This window comes from Thermobia domestica, chromosome 11, assembly GCF_964235325.1.
Source record: "Thermobia domestica chromosome 11, izTheDome1.hap1.1, whole genome shotgun sequence".
In the NCBI taxonomy this organism is placed as follows: Eukaryota; Metazoa; Arthropoda; class Insecta; order Zygentoma; family Lepismatidae; genus Thermobia; species Thermobia domestica.
Genome location: NC_137464.1, coordinates 660114 through 680686, shown reverse-complemented (window position 1 = coordinate 680686; position 20573 = coordinate 660114). Strand labels below are relative to the sequence as shown.

The 20573-nt window shown below is 37.0% G+C and overlaps 1 protein-coding gene across 1 annotated transcript in view; it reads left to right on the top strand.

The window, feature by feature from the left end:
* hth (Meis homeobox homothorax) overlaps positions 1 to 20573 on the top strand; it is a gene marked incomplete in the record, with an annotated part of 832122 nt that overhangs the window by 333459 nt on the left and 478090 nt on the right. Inside the window, 1 exon segment of the mRNA XM_081729908.1 lies at positions 12909 to 13044. Within this exon segment, the coding sequence (XP_081586034.1) occupies positions 12909 to 13044 (136 nt within the window).

The following is a 20573-nucleotide window of genomic DNA, read 5'->3' as shown; positions in this document are numbered from 1 at the left end:
CAGGATTAATATTGCCTACTTCCATAAACATACTCGTATCTCCGGGATCACATTGTCCTTACTTCATAACATCTGTGCGAGTTAAAGTACAACTACAAATCTAAAACACAATGCAAATAAAAAGCTTTAAAACAAGTGGAGAAGGCTTGGTTTATGAATGAGCCAAACGAGCCCCTCGCTTCGCATTGCTTGTAACTATAAGGTCAGAGGTACTTAGTTCTGTGTGTGAGAGTGTGTATGTGTGTGTGTGTGAGAGCGAACGATGCAATTGATTCCGACGCGCTGGCACTGAAAGTAATTGCTCTGTGTGTTACTCTACCGTGCTTTGTAAACAGTCATAAAGTGTTTCACGCATTATACATACAATACGCCCAACACAACATTACAAAGTATTACTATTCGCTCATTCATTGCGATCAACATTGACGATGGCAGGGGTATTTCAAACAAGCATCGCGTTCTTTTTTATATCCTAATGTAAGTAAGTAGACCTTTGTTTCGTATATTTTTTTACCCGTATTCTTTATTCAAATATTGTTTACTTTTAGGAACATCATTATGAACTTGACCTTTCTATCTGTCTAAATGAAATGAAATCTTTGTTTTACGTCCTACAATTATGTCTTAGGATAGGACACGTATGATTAATGAAAATGTGTGAGGAAAGATAACCCGACAATACTTCCTTAATTTGGCGGATCTCAAATTCTCAGGGCCAGAGATCGAACCAGACCCTTTTTACGACAGATGAACGCTTTACCACACAATCACCGTGCCCCTTTCCTCTCTAGTCTAGTGGCTAAAAGCACGTGCCTTTCACGAAAGAAAGAGGTTATAGTTTTGATCCCCCTGGGAGAGCATCAAATGCACCATTAGTGCTTCAGAACTCACTGTTAATTGTAAATCTCTTCCCATATAACTTCATTAGTAACAAAGGAATAAATTGAAATCAACCAGTTATTATGAACTACACTATTTTAAAAAGGACCTAATAAAATTAGAAATGGTCGTATGTGATTTTTATTAAACACGGCTCAGATTTGAACAATATCAACATCCTTATGATAACTATTCTCGAATTACTAACAGGTCACTTGGTCACGACCATAAAACCTTCTGTGCAATAGGCTGCTCCTTGATGTCTTCGTTTTCACATACTACTATTTATTTCCACAGAGTAATCTTTGTTTTCATATACCACCTTTTATTTTCACATATTACTCTGCGTTTTCATATACTATTTATTTTTTATATACTACTTTTTGGTTTCATATTCTAAATCCTTGTTTTCACATAATATTTGTTTTCATATACTCTTTGTTTTCACACGTAACTCTTTGTTTTCATATACTACTCTGTTTTTATATGCCACTAGTAGTACTACTAATATTGCAACCAAACGGGAAAAAATCGTGAAAATCCACTGGGACCGCTACAAAATCACATGTTCTGGAATCGAACCGCAGATGTAAGTACTTTGTCACTGAGCCACCGTGTTCTCCCTTCGTGACACAATATTTACGAGTGAGTATTTATTAATATTGCAGTGGCGTCAATTGCTCCCCCTCAGTTTGAAAAATACCTATTTTTAATCAACTCTATAGTACAAACGTGAAACACATGTCAGCATACTATTCCCTCCCCTCCCAAAGAAGTCTGAAATGCTCTTGCAAAACATTGTTTTGTAATTTGAATGAATAGAAGAAAATCAATGTCAGTACAAGAAAGAACTATATAGATTGAAATGCTCTTGCACAAAAATAATAACGCTTCTTGTGTACTGAAGAGATCATATTTCCTTCCTGCTGATCTGAAAGAGTCGATTTGCTTCTATTCGTGGCATTATTCGAGTATCCCAGCCGGTATAAAATGTTTATCCAGTGGGCGTGTGAGGGAGGCAACTGGCGATTAACACGTGGACCCTCCCAGCTGTTGAAGAACAATTCCATTGGAACTAATCGGGAGGAGATTATGATACATGGATACTGCTTTAGGTCACGGAAACCACTGCTCTCTCTGTACAGGGAAGCAGAAAAACAAAACAAAAAGAAAGGGAAATGCTTCTCTGAAATAGAGGATTTTGCTCTTCAGCGGAGGCAGGAAATCTCTTACAGATAATATTGCAGTACGACAACTGGTTTATCTCATAAATACCAGCAATATTTGCAGTTCAAATACCACTTAAACAATTTTGATGCCTTAAAAAATTAAAGACATTTTTAAATAAATCAAATCTTTTAATATAATATAAGTACATACTTTTCTTTACATTGTGATCTTTCATCACATATGATTAATAATTAACATTCTTGTTACGCAATCGGGGCTGTCCCGGGTTTGAGTTCGGTGGCGGATCGTCTTGGCTTAAGTTTTCTCAGGGCTTTTCCTCAATTCTACCATGCAAATGCCAGGATGAGGCCCCAAACGACTTCATTTCCTGTTGTTGTTGTTGATTATTGTACACTTCAATAATTCAGTGAAATTTACCTTACAGGCTATAGCTGAAATTTTGTTAAATAAATTTCAGAATTCGTTGAGTAGGCACAGGTGATCGGCTAACGGAATCCTTAGTTCAAGTTCCTCTGCCAAATAGAGTAATTTGGGGCAAAATGCGCAGTTTTTGACATTGGGCCTTCTAAAATTGTAACTATCAGACCAAGAAACCCGAAAACTTAGGGGAATATACTTACATCTTTCTACTACCTACGAATGTGAAATATGTTTGTCAACTCAGCTTAGTAGAGAAAATAATGGAGTTAAAAGTGACCCTTCCAAAACAGGCATATTGCCCCAATATCGGGGTAAAAAGCACATATAGGGAAAATTTGCGCACATCTGCATTAAAAAATATGTTTGGAACTCTTCTCTGCTTTATTGATAGATTCATACAAATATGAGTAGAAATAAATGTTAACAATACTAATGTACTATTGCTATACAATATCTACGCCTTGAGCAATTAGTAGTCTAGGCAGAATTATGGAACATTGTTCTTAATACCTAATGCAAATCATTAACACACTTTAGGACCTACACATTAAAAAAAAAAGTAGCATATCTAAATGTTTGCATTGAAAATATTTGTGAGTACTGCAATAATTATAGACACATCTGTACAACATGCACTGTGTGTAGATTAAACATACATTATATAGTGTAAATATATGCCTACATAGCCTAGTAAAGGTTCTAATGTACTGCACTTCAGAAACAAATCACATTAGTTTTCCCGTTTGGACATCAAAAATTATATATGGCAGTGATTTTAACAATTGTCACAAGTTAACAATACATTGTTTCTTTTGTTTTTTTCTTGCGCATTTTTCATGATAACACTTGAAACAACTCATACACTTAACTCAATCACCCATGTTGGTTGCTTCACTTGCATAGTAATACCCGTTACAGGCAGCACAAAAATTGTTGGAATCTGCCATCATCTGACGTGTGTGAGGTTTGAGTAACTCATTTCGGCTGCAAACAATTCCTACAGTTTCCTTTGCACGCAGATTGCGTTTAAACTTCTTGTTTTGGGCACATGATAGACTTGTAATCTTTCGTTTCTTCTTGTTCAGAATTTCGATATGGTGCGGGGTTGTTAGACATGTTGCACTTCTGGTAGACGTAGTGCGTGTAGCCTCATGACGGGTAGGAACAGGCATGATATCTTGAAATGACGTAGTTTGATCCCTACTTTTATCACCACCATGCACTTTTGCTGCAGCAATTCGTTCACTTCGGGAAGCAGTTCCTTGTATTCCTTCAGATTGTCTGCAAGTACTGGTTGAAGGTTCTGCCGAAGTGTCGCCTGGGATTGTATCCACCTGGAACGCACTAATTGGTATGGTATCAGGGTTTAATGGATAAATTCCACATGTGCGGAAACTATTCACTGCTGAACCCACAGTAGCAGCTTTGCCCTACGCTGCAGCAAAAAGAGATCCAAAAACAAATTTACTTATCTTCCTTCCTCTATTCTGCCGAATGAAAGCTGAACACTGTTCATTCCAATAGTGCTTTAATGGCCGATATATTGCTTTGTCAAGGGGCTGTAGCGAGTGTGTAGTATGGCTTGGAAGGCACAATAGAGCTATTTGATTATCTTCACAGAATTGAATTGCTTCAATGTTATTGTAGTGTGTTGTGTGGCCATCTAATAACAGCAGAACTCTTCCTTGAGACTTGTGATGCTGAAAATGTTGTAACCAGAGCATAAATGTTATCTCTGTCATGTATCCTAAATCAGTCATAGCAACTGCGGAGCCTGGTAGTAGCCCATCCTGAAATTCTTCTCTCATGCTAACACCCTTAAAAATGATAAAGGGCGGAACGTAAAGCCCTGAAGCACTCATACATCCCATTACAGTAACTGTTTCCCCCTTCTTCCCCGTAGTTAATGCATGCACCGATTTTTTGCCTTTAGCCGCCAACACTTTTCCCGGTTTAAATATCATTTGCAAACCCGTCTCGTCACAGTTGAAAATATGTGATGGAGGCAAACGATTACCTCCAGGGTTTTCCTTTGTTCATCGAGGAGTTTGAAAAACTTGTCACATTCAGCTTTATTCAAAGAAGCTGAACGTGCGTAAGAGAGGGGTTGAGCCTTTCGAACACTAACAACATTGTTCCGTTGCAGCAACCCATACAACCAATCATATCTTGCAGTTTCAGTGCGCGAACAAAATGGGTGTTTCTGTCCATTCTTCTCTGCATATTGATATGCGATTTTTCGAGTGTCAGCCATAGTTAGTGGAAAACCCTTTGATTCCAACTGCAATAAATGTATTACTAAGTCCTTCTCCGCTGAACCAAGTACTATGGGTCTTCCTAATTTTGGTCTATACATAAAGTCTCTGTTGAACGCTTTCAGGAAACCCTCTGAAATCATCACTGATCACGACGTGCACTTACAGTTACAGTCGTGCAGCTATACAGTTGAATCCCCCCCCCCCAGAAAATTGTTACGCTTTTATCACATCATACAAAATGAAACATTAACGTTTGGGGTTATTTGCACATATGTGCATTTTATCTTTAGATATATATGCGCATTTACCCCCAAAGTGTAAATTTTACTACCACTGGCAACCCTTAATTACAGAAAAACTCGGCGGCCATTATGCTGAGTACGGACAAGCACGAATACCTCATGCTTCCATTCCACCTTGGAATCCTGTTCTAATAGCAATAAATTGTTGTTTGTAACTATATCTATAGTATCTCAAAGTTATATCAAACCATATGAAAATAAATTTTATACACTCAAAGGATTATTCATCTACGAAAACTGCGTTTCTTCTTGCGGTACGATTCTTCCCTTCTGTGCTCTCGTGACATACAACTCAACTTGCTCAGTCTTGCCAGGCAGCCAAGAAACCTAGCCCTGTGCATTTTTTCAGTATGTGCAATTTACCCAGAACCACTCTACTTCGAGAGGCTTTCCTTAGTCCAGCTACAAGATTGTACCTATACGTATAAGATTCTGGTTGATTTCCGTCCAAAAACTCTTTTCGTATTTCATTGTTTCCAGTGTATTTTCTGCTATGTAGGAAACATGCTAATAAATATATGATGTTGACACGTTTATTAAAACAATAAAATCACTAGAGATGCAAAAAAGCCGGCTTTTTTGAATCGATGGTTTTTTTCACATAAAAAGCCGGCTTTTTTGGAAAAAAAAACGAGAATTTTGGAAATTTTGGCTTTTTTCAACTTCGTGATTTTTCTATCTAAATAGCTTTCTTATAGTATATTCTATAGTTAGATAAGAATTTCATGACCTGAATGTGATATTTCGCTCTGAAATTCACCATCAAGATGGATGGAGCACATGTTTCACGAATTAAAACTAACATGAAGAATGTAGTATTTGAGGGTAATTTTAGAGGCTATTTAACTTTATTTTAACTTTTGAGTTATCGACATTTTTTCTTCTTTAGTTTGTCGTCCGTGTTTCATTTCTAAGAGCTTTTAGTACTCTAGCTTCTAGCGCAAAAGTTAAACTTGCCCGTTTTCCTATTTATCCGTCAAAGCGTACGTTTTTCAATATATCCGTCAAACCGTACTTCCACATATCTGTTATACTGTAGCTGTGAAGTGATTTAGCAATAATTTTCCGGACACAACCTTGAATACCAATTTATACAAATAATCAGTAGCGGATTTAGAAAAGGACTTTAGGAGGGGTTTTTCTGATTGTTTCGTTTCCTAAAAAGTCCTAATTTTATTTGGGAATTGCTTGAAGTTTATGAGCATAACTAATATTTCGTTTCGTTTATATGTTTAGCAATAATCTTCCGGATACAACTTTAAAAATCATTTTATACTGAGAATCAGTGGCGGATTTAGAAAAGTATTTTGGGAAGGGTTTCTTACTAATGTTTAGTTTTTTAAAACATTCGTAATTTTTATTTGACGGGAGCTTAAAGTTTATGAGTAAAGGCATAAATAATAGATATTTCGTTTGTTGCAGACATTCCGTAACTTTGGGGAACGGGCTTCAGTCCGAAAGACCGCCCTCCTAACCTTCGCAAAACCGTCACTGCTGGTAATTAGTAATAATAACTATTTAAAAACAATAAGAAAGGAAGTCGGCCAACTCACAGTATACGCACTATTTCTACATTCACAGATGGAACAAAGAAAAGCTTTGTCAGAATGGTCGAATGCTGGTTGAATCCCGGACTTCCCGATAGAAGCTCAAAAGCTAATCACTCAGTCATGTTTGTTGTGCAGTTGCATTTAGCTTAACTTAAATATATTCCGTAGTTTTTTTTTTTTTTTTTTGGAAGGGGGGAGTTCCGTAATGATATGTTGAATCCCTCTTGTTAAAAATTCAGAAAACTTGAGGATTGGGTAAACTGTGATGGTGGTTCTATAAAACTTAACTGTAGAATTTCAAGAATATACAGAACCAAAGCTCTAGATGTGCAGCCTTTAAGTGTATCATATAAATCTAAGTATTTTTCTTATGTTTTATTTTAATTTTATTTTGTTTCAAAAAGAAAGCATGGAATATTTTGAAGTAAAAATACTACATACTATTTTGCTAGTTATTTGTGTTCTTTAAAAAGAAGTGTTTACTTTTAGGGTTGGCTGGTTTACACCAACTTTTTTTTTTAATAACTGGTTTAAACCACAAAAATAAAAAGAATGAAAAATGCGAATCGTGTGAACTTCATGGTGACGTTTCCAGATATCAAACCACCTGCAATAGTTTTATTTCCCTTTCACCTTTTAATCAAGGTGTCCCATGTTCAATTCTCGGTCGACCCACAAACCTTCTTTCATGCGTAACCCAAGTAGCGGTTCGGATGTCAGTTTAAGCGAAAGTCTTCTCCTTGATAACCTCGGTATTTCGTAAGGATGTTAAGCCTAAATATACGAAACAAACCAAATTGTATATTTCTGCATGCCTAAATGCGTGTTGTTTTATAAAGAAGCCAATATTGCTTAAATATATTGATAGAAATTGGCAAAATTTATCGATTGCCTACGTAGCTTCCAACATTAGCTTGAATTGGACTTTCAATGATATCTACGTACCGGTACTAAATTTGTAATTTAATACCTCAGTTTTAGCGTACTGATTATGGTACGTTGACCTTTAAATTTTACATGCAAAGCAATAACAGGATTTTCCCGTTATTGTCTTACATTTCAAGTAATGACGGGATTTTCCCAATGGCTAGGGGGGGAGATTCTCAACTTAAGAAATTTACTGACCGCACGTCTTTAAGCTTATGGGAGTTCTTCCGGCATAACCCCGCTGTTGCATAATAACATCAAGGCGAAACAAACTTATTTCTGTGAATATGTAATATAAATACATAAAGCAAAAAATCTAAGTCAAAAAAGCCTGGTTTATACCAAAAAAGCCTAGTTTGAACATCCCCCCAAAAACGGGTTTTTGGCATTTTCAAAACCAACCACGGTTCTTGCCAACTCTGCTTACTTTTGTATATAGGAGGTTAAAAAATTCTTATTATACACATTGGTTAATCCTGTGGAATTAATAATGCAAAGAATGTTGAAGAAAAATTGTTTGAAATATTTTTTCGAAATTCATAGTTTATTTTCGATGTTTTATATTATTATCAGGATCAACCACTATTTAAATGATTTTTTGTGTTATAGAGAAGCGATACAAAGTCTGTTTTATCAATTTAAAGCAGTATTTTGAAAAAAGCCCAAAATTTCCCAAGCAAAAAAGCAAAGCAGAAAAAACCGAGTTTTTTTCCAAAAAAGCCGGTTTTTTTCCGAGCCCTTGCATCTCTAAAAATCACTGTGAAAACATCACTACTCAATCTAAGTACGCCTGATAGATATACAACCTTCGTGCGCTGTCGTTTGTTGGGTTATCTAACATTGCAGGATTCAAAATGCAATATAAATCTCAGAAGCATGTATGCAATGCTTCTGAAACTTGTCAGGTGTTAAGGGACGACAAGTTTCTTTAGAAACTAAAAAGCGATGTTGTTTATTCATTCCTTTTAGATGGTAGTGCTTTAGTTTAGAGAGGAAGAACAAAAGAATTTGGATACTTATTAAGCCAACAAAACGCACTTCTAAAGAAAAAGGAAGCATGTGCTTGAATGGTTGACCCGCTTAGGTTTAGAGCTGATAATAGTACTAGGTTCGCTTCCCAGTAGGTGCACGAGATTATAGTATTTAAGCTACCTTTGGATCCTAAAAAAGAAAAACAAATGTGTCCAGCTTACAAACCTGGCCAACGTAAGAATTTGTATATTCTGATTCGACCAGAGTATGACCAATTTAAACAAATGGACAAGTTTACAGGTTTTATTCTGTGTTAACATGTAATAAACTCTTTTGAAGAAATCCATAAATAATTGCCATAGACCGTCGTAGTACATAATTTAGTTCCAACAGTTTAACAGACTGCTGAATTTCAATAACAATGCAGGAATTATTAAATTTGTACGTAGAATGGGATATTCGTTTTGTTACATTCTAGATTCTTATAACGTATTTATGTCTGAAAATTAAGATGCAAAGTTTTGTTGGTTATATACAACACTTCCAAAATCATCCCGAATACAAATATCATCCATAAATAAACTTTGTACTCCTGTTCCACGAATCCATGATGTTCAGAAGTATTGACTGAAAGTAATAAAGGAAAGGAATGAAGTAGTCGATTTAAAAACAAAAGAAAAAAGTAGAAAAGTGCTTAGGGTGGAGCAGGAAATCCTCGTTGAAACGTTTGTCATTGAAACGCGACTGCATTAGCGATGGAACCTGAGCGACATTTTAAAGTAATTACGAATTCGCTTTAGTTTAATTCTAGCACTTGTGCAAATTGACTTTTGTCGTCAGTCACACAAAATTGAAATAGTATTATGTGTATTAAGGTCGTCATTGTGATTCAGAAATAAATACTCACCTCTTGTATGAAGGGTCCTTAGTCCGATCTCCAGCTGTGGACAACTTTGTGTCCTTGCATTAAAAAAGAGAAATCTTATCGGGTTTTCCTTTTTCCTCCTATATTCTAATTATTGTCTCATGAGATTTATTTTCATAGATTATCCGTTGTCTTTAACATCTTTTATATCCTTTAATCCTTTAAGCAGATTTTTATTAAATTAAACTGTTGCAAATGCTTTGATTTTTCCTAAAATAAATAAAGTAAATGTGCGGATCGAAATGGGATGGAACCTTATTATGACCGATGTTGGTATGAGAAGCCAATGGCTTAGCCGCACTGGTTTACTGCTGGTTGTAAGATCAGCAAAGAGAAGCAGTGCTAGGTCTGAGCAGAGGAAGAAGGGTAGGTAATTGTTCGTACTCACCAAATGTTGTTGGCATTGCGACGTACACCAGCGTCATGAGATCAATTGGGGAGATACCAAATGGTGTTGGCATTGCGATGTATACACCGCCTCATGATTTAGGATTTAGGATTTAGATTTCTGGGCTTTCAGCATCTAAGGCCATTTAGCCCTTCACGTTTTGAGGGATGACGTCCCTCGATGAGCACGCAATCCGGGGAAAGGGAAGGAAGAAAGGATTGAGGAAGGAAGGAAGCGGCTTGGGACCTATAAGTTAGGTACCACCCCGGCATTTGCCTGGTGTGAATGAGGAAAACCTCAAATTCCTAATGGCTGGCCTCGAAAAGCGTTTTTACACTTTTTCGACCGAGTGCCCCCACCGGGAACACCGCCTCATGAGTTTAGTTGGGAAACTACCAGATGATGTTGGCATTTCGACCTACATCCAGCGTCATAAGGAGAGTCGGGGAGCTACTTGAAAGAAAGAAAGCTTCTAGGGAAGCTAGCATTAATGGCAAAGGGAGTCGATGTGTTAACCACATATCACAATCTCTCCAGGGGATTGGGGGTACTGTTATGAGCAATTTTAAAACTGTGACAACTTGACAACTTGCTGCTAAACTTGTGCGCGAACAGCGAGACTGGAGTCAGTTCCTGGTGTTTTTTTCGGAGAATGTATGGTCTTCACATCCTTTATCCCATTACCACCGATACTGGTTTTAATCAGTGTTTCTCTCAGACAAAATGTTCCGGAGGGCACACTTAGTATGCAGAGGGGCACAAATTATTTTCACACGGTACTATTCTATTTATTATTATATTATAGACGTATTTTTTTTTTTTTGGTCTCCTTCGAGAGGCATTCTCAGAGCTCCTGAGGGCAGTGCCCCTCATAAAAACATATCTGGAAGAAACACTGGTTTTATTCACTGAAATGAATTACTTCTTTCATATAACTAGTTCCCCAATTTTCCTCACAGCACTGAATAAATGCCCCGCTATCAACCTAATTTGTACACATTCGCAAACTTTAGTCTAAAACAACCCTGCTAAAGTTATAGGTAGTAACTATGTAGCTTTTATTGTATATAGAGAAATTCGATTTCAGATCCACATGACTTGTATTGCCGTCTTCAAAAGGTCATTCTAAGTTCATTTCGTTTTCGTCCCACATTTTCTTCTACCTTGTTTCTCGCCATTAATTTCGTGCACACTGGGAGAATTTATTTGGCAACCCTGACTGTTGTGTAAGTCTTAAGTAAAGTATCGTGTTCGTGGAGGGTGAGGGAGAGATAGTGCCTCTCCCAAGGGATGATCCGGGAATAATAGAGAAAGTGTAGCACGCTATTAGAGAGGAGTGTCTCTTAAAATCTCCAGCATACATGCTCTCTTTCTCTCTCTCATACACACACTATCAACATCAATACACACACACATATGAAGTTTTTCTCCCTCCTGCTCCGTGGCTGTTTGGTGGGTGCTGTGTGGTGTGGTTTTGTGAGCCTCGGCAGTATCAGTTTTCACGACCATAATAAAAGCAACAGCCTCACCAAGAGTATGGTGTTCAAACTTTTTTTTTTTTTTATTCTTTCATCTTTTCGGTGGTGGTGTTTTGTCGAGAAGAGATCACTCTTCTTGGTAAACAACGTTGCCAATTTTCCTTTTCATCTGCTCTAACATTGAGTAATTTATACGTATAATATCAGATCTACTACATATGTCATGGGCGTCTTCTGTACTGATAAAGGGAGGTGTGTGTCTGGTATTATAAACTTTGATTACAACTAGAATGGACACTTCAGTCGCTTGATTAATTTATGAGCTGTAAAATGTCTTTCTAAAATATTGTCGTATATAACTTTCTTACTTTAGTGACATTTTTGTTGTGATAAATGCCTAAAATGAAGTGTTGAAATTATTGAGGTATATTACATTAGTTTTTACTTTCGAATGCTTGTAAAAATGAGGGCACCTACTTTTGATGTACGTAGCCACGTGTTCAAATCTCAGTTGGATAACATGATTTTCAGTGCTGATCCAGTATCACGAGCAAATTGAGGATGTCACTTAAATTAAGAGGTATCGAACCCCGGTCTAAAAAGCCAGAAACAATGACAATGGAAACTGATATGTCCACATATCACTAAAGTAAAAGAATTGTGGCCAACCATACCTCTCAGTAGATTGTAATACCAAGACGGATAATATAAGCTATTGCAGTGGACAAAGTTTTATTGAACTCAAGAAATCGACAAATTTAAACTTTCAGAATACAGAAACATTCCATAGAAATGATTGGTTACATCGCCAAGATTGTCGCAAGCTTGCTGCTTACAAGTGAATTAAACTCAATTAAGGCTTGAAGAAAACTTGCCACGTGTTTGCGCCTGTGAGGCGAGAGGAAGCTTGTGGCAAATCAGTACATTGTTAGAGATTAATCTATAGGTTTCTCCAAATGAAGCAGGTAGCCAAGTTAAGGAGAGGTAACTTAACAGCTCTCCCTCCACAAACATGCTCAAAAGGACCTGGTTACCTAAGTACTTTGAAAAGTTGTTTTCTCCACCAAATTAGAAATTGACTGATGCGAATTTTCTTTTGTCAGAGATCCATGTATGTTTTAAAGTCCAATTATTAAGATTTTCTTATGTACGGTTCTGAGAATATGGTCTCTAAAAGATATTTAAAATCTTAAAAAAAAAAAGCCCGTACCTCATTATAATAGCAAGATTTGGACCTTCATCCCTTCGTCAGTATGTGCGGAGGCTTTATCAGCACTCGTTATCTTAAATTAATGGTTCGAAAAATCAGAATCTTATTTAATTTTGAAGGAACTTTTGAAGTTTGTAACTTGTACAGCCAGCAGAAAAGTACGCACCTCTTGCTACATGTTTTAAGTTCCGAAAATATAGCTTTTCTGTAACTTACATAGCTCACTTCTATACCATAGAAAACAGTTCACAGTTTGCTTGTTATGAATGTTCCAAGCATATATTAAAAACCTTATCATAGACAGCTAGTAGTTCAAAGTAAATAATCAGTAAATTGTAGCTTTTTATTATATGGACGCTTTTATTGTATTGTCTCTTTTTATTGATATTTTTTCCTTTCTCTTTACAGCGGCCCCCGTCGTCCTCCTTGTCTTACACGGGTCCGGGAAACGACGATGTTAGGTCCCCCGGCTCCGGTGGGACCCCTGGGCCCCTCTCCCAACAGCCTAGTTCCCAGCAGAGCGCAGACAACAACAGCGAAGCAGGTGAGTTGTGTTCCATTCCAATTGTATTCATAGTTATTGTTTACTTATATTCTGTCTTATGAGTCAAAGCTTCAGGAATGACGTCTGTAGAAATTATTCCACATTCATAATGTTTTTTCAGTGCTATCAGCGCCTTCTTCAGATTGTTTTTTTTTTTCGATCCGAGGTTGTTTATCCGTATCCATAAAAATGAACGCCTTTTTAATACAAGATTTCCTTTTTTCTGAATCACGCTGTATTAGGCGTTATGTGAAAGAGTTGAAGCTATAAGTCAACCTAGAATTTTGATGTGTCAGGATGTGTACCGCAATTAGGAATAATATATTTTGAATATATCAATGTTTATATCCCTGAGTGTTTTTCCTGATTATTCTCGCTTGGCCCCGCATCCCTACTTTCCGAAATTGTGATCGTAGGCTCAACTCTCATGGAATGCTTGCCACCGGAACACTAGTTTGTATTTCATTTTAAAGGAATAGTTTCCCCTGTCATGTATAGCCCTGGTGTTGCAAAGAAATATTCAGCTATAATCAATCAATTGGAAACGAAATAGTGACATTTAGAGAAATTCTTAAATTATTTGAAATTATAAGAGGGCAGTTCACAATTGAGATATTTTAATTTTTCATTACACATTTAATTGAGTAGGGAACACCGTAGTCTAGTGGTTAGAGCGGTGGACTCATGTCCACGTGGTCTCGGGTTCAATTCGCTGCCGGTGCTTCCCAATTTTCAGCGTCCACCCAGCGTCATGAGGCAAACTGGGGTGTCAAGAGAATGAAAGAAGTGACGGCCAAGCGCGCTTACCACATGTTTGTTGCTATGCAGAGCGTAGTTCAGCCAGCTGCTAACAGATGGCGCTGGAGCGGCTCAGGCCCTCAAATGGGATGTTACGTCAAGTGGCTTAGTGTGGTTTACATTAATTGAATTATTGAGCTAAGCGCAAGCATTGCGATCATTTTGATTTTTCTTGGTATCGAATAACTAAATTCTGCTGTTGGAGGTATCAACGTTTGCGAAAACTCATTCTCGAGAAGAGACAGAGGAAGTTTCATGAATGATGTGTGTAATTTGTTTGAGATGTAAATGACAATTTAGCTAATTGTTAACTTTGGCAAAAGCCACTAAGAAAGAACTTTAGGAAGGGGACCTGAAATATGGATAAGTACTACCAGGCCCACAACCAGCCACAGAGGTTTGGGGTGGTCATGGATATGTTGGGAATGAATATATATCCCTTCTTAAACCCTTATGCACAACCAAACACACATCTGAATCCCCCCCCCCCCGAAGTTACAGAGAAATCGATGCGCTTGGTTGGAGATAAAATAAATTGATATTCCAGGGCATAATTCCCTTATTAGAATTAAGGAACACCTTAAGCCAGAATTGAGAGGTCTCGGGATTCGAACCCCAAACTTATTGAGTGCGGATGCCCCCTTGGTAATTATTACAAACTTATCGAAGGATTGCTCTGTTGCGAGTAACACAGTAGAATACTACACATGTAACAGAGCATTCATTTTCTGTTCACATTAAGCATGTGTAGAATCTTACTTGGACATCAATGATGTAACACATATTCACGCGCACGCACAAGAAATAAAAACGTAAGAGTACGTAATTATTATGTAGTTAGCGTCCGATGGGGGGTGGAGACACTTGTTCTCCTTTCCCTCCCAACATGTCTCCTCCCCCACATCGCAAAAATAACACGAAATCATTACATTTTATTTCTTCTGTCATAAACTAGTCATACATGTAATATAATTTAGCATGATTTTTTTTTTCCTTCTTGTGTTTTCCATACTTGCATATAATTTTCCGTTTTTTTTTTTTTTTTGTGCGTGTACACTTGTTTTACGTAATCTTTCAGCAAAGTTAACACCTGTTCATTTCTCTTTCTTTACCACCCAACTATCGAGACATTTGAGTACATATATCAATAATAACAAACGTTCTCTACCAAAATTTTTGCAGAATTGCCTTAAATTTCCCGTTTTAGTAACAAAGTAATTCCCTCTCCCATGTATTTTTCCCCCCTCAGAAAATTAATTTTTATGCTAAATGAATCTTACCTGAATCACTGCTTCAGTAAGGTTAATTGCGTAGGGTTATTATATATTTAATATCCAGTTTCATTTCCCCGTTGGAATATCTTTGTCTCGGCAGATCCCGTGCTAACCCTTAAGGTATCATGCCTAAGTCGTCAACTTTGTTTACCAAACTAGGGTCTTCTGGGGACCCCAAGTATTATTTTAATTTCTCAACGTAGTATTGCAGAGGGTTGCTCAAATTATTACTTTTTGGGGTATCTGAAAGAATATTTAACTTAAATGAGCATTGTTAACATTAAATATTATGTTTATATTAGCAATATTCAGTTTTTCATACAATGTTATACTCTTGTGTTCGTAAGTCTAAAATACAGGTTTAACAATGAAATTTTTAGACATTTTCAAGTGTGTTTTAATTTTTTGTACATATTTTTTTTAACGGACGCATCGTTGATCTAATTATGTAATATATATCCCAAACGGATGCAGGACACACATAAAAATCGAGAATAAATTGATTCTTATAGTTGTAGCAGTATCACCAAATATCACCCTCTGGGGTCCCTAGAGGACCCCGCTTGGCATGTTAAGGGTTAAATTGTAGGTCCATGTCTTGTATAAAGTCGGTACTGAACAGGTTACAAAGAAAGATACAATGTGAAGAACTGTAACGAAACAATCTTTAGCCTAGGCAAGATTGACATTTTCCACTTTATTTATATAAAAAACAAGAAAATTATGGACAATATATCAATAAATTAACATTTAGAATACAAGAAATACATAAATACGAGGTGTAATCAGAAAGTAAGGTTACAAAGTCTGCAGTGAAACGTGTATATATTACTTCATACAACTAATACAGCCAACAAATAGTAAGAATACACATTAGGTTATTTTCGACATAATCTCTATAGCAGTTGAGGTACTTGTCGCATTGTGGGATGAGTTTAAAGATTCCCTGTTGGTAAAAAAAAAAAAAAAAAAAAAAAATGTTGCCGTTGCGTGTTCAGCCACGTTGTCACGAAGTGTTTCATCTCCTCGTCTGAAGCGAAGTGACAAGTCTTCTAGGTGCTCCTTCATCAAGTGCAGGAACACGTGAAAATCACTTGAATCGAGGTCCGGGCTATAAGGAGGGTGGTCGATGATGTCCCAGCTAAACTACTTTCTGGGCTTATGCTGCCACCCGTTGTCGTGAAGGAAGATGATGCCCTCGATGAGAAGTCCTGGTCGTTTCCTCCTGATACTTACGAGACATTACACTCTCTTCGTAAACCTCTACCAGCTGCTGGTGAATTTCAGCCGTAGTTACATGTTTCGCCGATAGAAATCGAATAACTGAGCGGACTTCTTCGCGAGACCAGTTTCCCAAACGAGTCGCCATTTGTGTTTACCTACAACTAGCGCCATAGGTGGCGGGTTGCTGAAATGCTGCAGAGTTGCCAGCTCCATGTAAACGAAATCCCAGAAATATCGGCCATATAACCTTAGTTTCTGATCCTTCTTCGTAATGAATTAAAAAAAAAATTAAGAAATAACAAAATATAAATAAACTGAAGAACTGTATTATTTAGAGAATCCATGGCATTTAGATTTATTACTATAATAATTACTTGTATAGTTACAGCACTTACCTGTAAATAAATTTGCTTCCCTCAAACTGTTACACCACTCCCCCCCCCCAAAGTGTTTGTTACTGGTTACGCACGCCTAGTTGACGAATATTTCTGGTTTTAACATCGTCCTTTATACAGAACAACTTTTGCATTTGTTCGTGGTTTTGTCTGCAGTGCAATTTATCTCCGAACTCAACGAGAAAGCTTGGTAACTTTTAATTTATTTTGGGTATTTATTTATTTAATCCTCTTGGGACAGCTACATTTTTTTTTTCAACTGAAAGATTCTCTCCCTCCCCCAAATCTTTACGTCTCACACTAATTACCAGAATGCAATCAATAGTGGTATATCCTCGAACTTACTTTCCTTTTCATTTGGTAATTATTAATAAATTAAAGTTTTATTAATATTTTGAATAAGTTTCTTCATTTTATTTATATTTTGCTGTATCACTTTTTAATTTATTTATTATTTATTTATCTAACAATCACCAGATACAGCTCAGACGCTGTTTTAATACTGGATATCAAACACCAACAATAACAATGGAAAGGATTAGGAAGGTTTGGCCAGGGCCTGTCTACTAGGTACCATCCCGGCATTTGCCTGGTAGGACTGAGGAAAACCGTGTAGTTTCTTAATTAACTTATTGTTTTACATGCCTTGAAATACAATTTTCTTTATTGATTTATATGTTAGTAAAAATAGAATCTTTCAATTTTACCTTCGTTGCTGATTGTTTCGTCGCAGCTTAACACCTTTTATCAGCTCTGAATTTACAACTGTATGAGACTAAGACCTACCAGAAAGTTGCATATGGTTTGAATTCTTGCAAGATTAAAAAAATATTGCATGTCCCTTTCAAGAGTATGTTTACATGAAGAAATATTGTAAGGTTGCAAGATTCTTTTAATATGACACCTATAAGATTCTTGGAGCATGGCAACCTAGCTTTATATTGCCTGACATCTGTTTCATATTAGCCATAATATTGGGAAGAAAGAACAGACGTTGCAAGCCCGCAAATGTGATCAAAAGCGGGATGAAAGAACAGGATGCTGTTGTAAAAATCGGCATGGTAATTTAAAGAAAGAAATTTGCGCCGAACTGCACTCCTATTGAATGAGCACACTATAAGTTAATAATATGGTACGGGCTATATGGATCACCCTGTATATTCAGAACGCGTTTACCATTTGATTTTTATTTAGAATGAAGAATAAAAATAAAAAAGAACAAAATCAATAAGGGAAAGTTTTAAGAGAAACAAAACACTAGTGAATAGGGGCATTACCTTATACTTTCACACGAGGCTATATAACGAGGGAGAGATGGATTTTTACTACAAATATACAACACCTTGCTTCTCGTCCGCCCACGGGAGTGCGAAAGAAAATAAGGAACCTCATGTGTGAATGGCAGGCGTTAGGTTGAAATGGCTCCGTCTGGATCTGAAAAAGGGCTTTCATTCATTCCCAACGTATATCAAAAACGAAACCGTTCGCTCTCCCCGCGTTCGCAGTACGCTCCATTCAGTACCATTTAAGACTGAAGGCCCCCCCAGCCACGCTGCGAGTTATAAATTACATTCCGTTTACGGCCTCTGACGATACGATAAATGTAAAATGTGACACTGTCCGTCTAAAAAGAATTATAGCGCTCCATCATACAGAGAGAAAAACCACTACAAGCTCCGCCAGTGGTATATAAGCTGTGATGGCTCCAGAGTTGAAAGGGGCGTGGAGGAGGAGGGGAGGGAAGGTTGTTTGTGATTTACACACTGTTTTGATGTGAGACTCGTAAAAGTCGATAAAACAGAAAGACGAGTTTTTGCGATCGTGTCATGCGCTGTCCATCGTCATTAACTTTTGATGAGTATAGAAAACGCCGCGCTACACTTTTTTTTTTTCACTTGTCGACAGAGAAACATCTAAAACCTTAAGCAACATAATAATAACAATAATAATAAAAAGTGTTTGACAGGATGATTATGTCTTCCTATAGCATTACAAAGTTGACAAAATACTTCTAGTTGTTCCAAATAGTATATTCGTGTTCCAGGGGAAGAGTTCCATCGAATTCATGCATGAAATGTTGAACGTCTGGAGATAAAAACATGTGGTGAAACAATGTACTAATATGTTGATTCTCAACCTTTTCTGGCAAGCGATATCCTTGTAAATGAGATGAGAATATTGGAGTAGTCTTGTTAAACTTTTGCCATATTTCTATTAGTCCGGTTTTTCCATAATTCCACCAGTCGAATGTCGGAATGGTATAAGTAAATTCATGACTGGAATTTAATCTATTCCGTCAAAATTACGTTTTCTTAGAAGATACATTCAGTTGGGCAACCAGAAGACCCTGTTCTTACTGTGGGTGTTGTTACCCTTAAGATTTGGATTAGGGATTAGAATTTTGGGCTTAGATTAGAATTTATGGTAGATACCATTCCGGCATTTGCCTGGTGTGAATGAGGAAAACCTCACTTAGTATGACACACCTGAAAAAAAAATAACTTTTACACTTTTTCGACTAAGTGCCTCTACCTGGGAAGCGAACCCGGGATCGCTCGCATCAAAGATGAGAGCTTTAGCTACTACACTACGCGGGGCGACTTAAGATGAGACGATACACGAATTTTCGTGACATGAGACAACTCCAAACTAGTCTAGAAGACAACTAACGCATAGCCATTCGAGGGTCTGATGAAGGTAGTGTTATAATGTCGAAACTTACATTTTCTGTTATACTGTTTTCTATAATGATGTGTTCATAAAATTCCAGTTGTTGTATACAGGGTGTCCTGAAAAGTCGCCTACAGACAACTAACTGAGCGCTATTTTTTTCATGACAAAATAAAACGAAAATCCTATATAATAATATACCATCCAGGGTCTTCTTCATCCGCTATAGGAAATTAAAATTTTACTATGTGGCAACGTTGCAGATTAACTTTGAACCAATAGCATTGCTCTTACGAATCCATCAACCAGTTATATCGATTTTTATGCTAATAACTGGTACTACTGTCAACGTCTATCAACTTTAACTGCCATCTGGAAAAAATCGATGTAACTGTTTAATCGATTGGAAGATCTCTGCGGTGCTTTATGTGTGACGTTGCCACATAGTTCAATTTGCGTGTATAGACGAGGATGCGAAAGTATACAATTACATAATATATATTTCGCTTTATTTTGACTTGAAGAATAGTGCTGTGTAGTCCGTGGGGAAATTTTTAAAACAGACCATATATATATATATATATATATATATATATATATATATATATATATATATATATATATATATATATATATATATAAGGGCGGATCCAATAGGGGGGCTAAGGGGCTATAGTTCCCCCTTGACGCTCAGGTTTACACTGGATAAAATGGACTTCAATCCTGCTTTACACTGGATAAAACGGCAAACTATGGTTTAGCCTCTCCCTTGATCATATCCTGGATCCGCCACTGTATATATATATAAGAACTCAACCCTTTTTTGTTAGTAACATTTCCTCTGAAATTTGTATTTCTTCAGCAACCCCTGAAGACTGATACTTCACCCTTCTCGTGCCTGTTTTTTTCATATATCGCAAAAGAAGTTCCAAGGCCCTCTGTGTGATGTGACATCAGACAGTCTGAGGGTAAAAAATTACAGAAGCCTTTTGTTTCATTTCCCTCCCTTCCTCAGTCCATCATTCATTTTATATGACTATGTTTTTAATTAGCGTCTTTTTTCATCACCCTATTTTCTTTTTTTTTTCTGCTCTTGTATTAAATGTGTCCGTCCTATCTGCTGCAAGGGGAAGATGAACACAAACAAACAAACAAAAAAATACGCGTT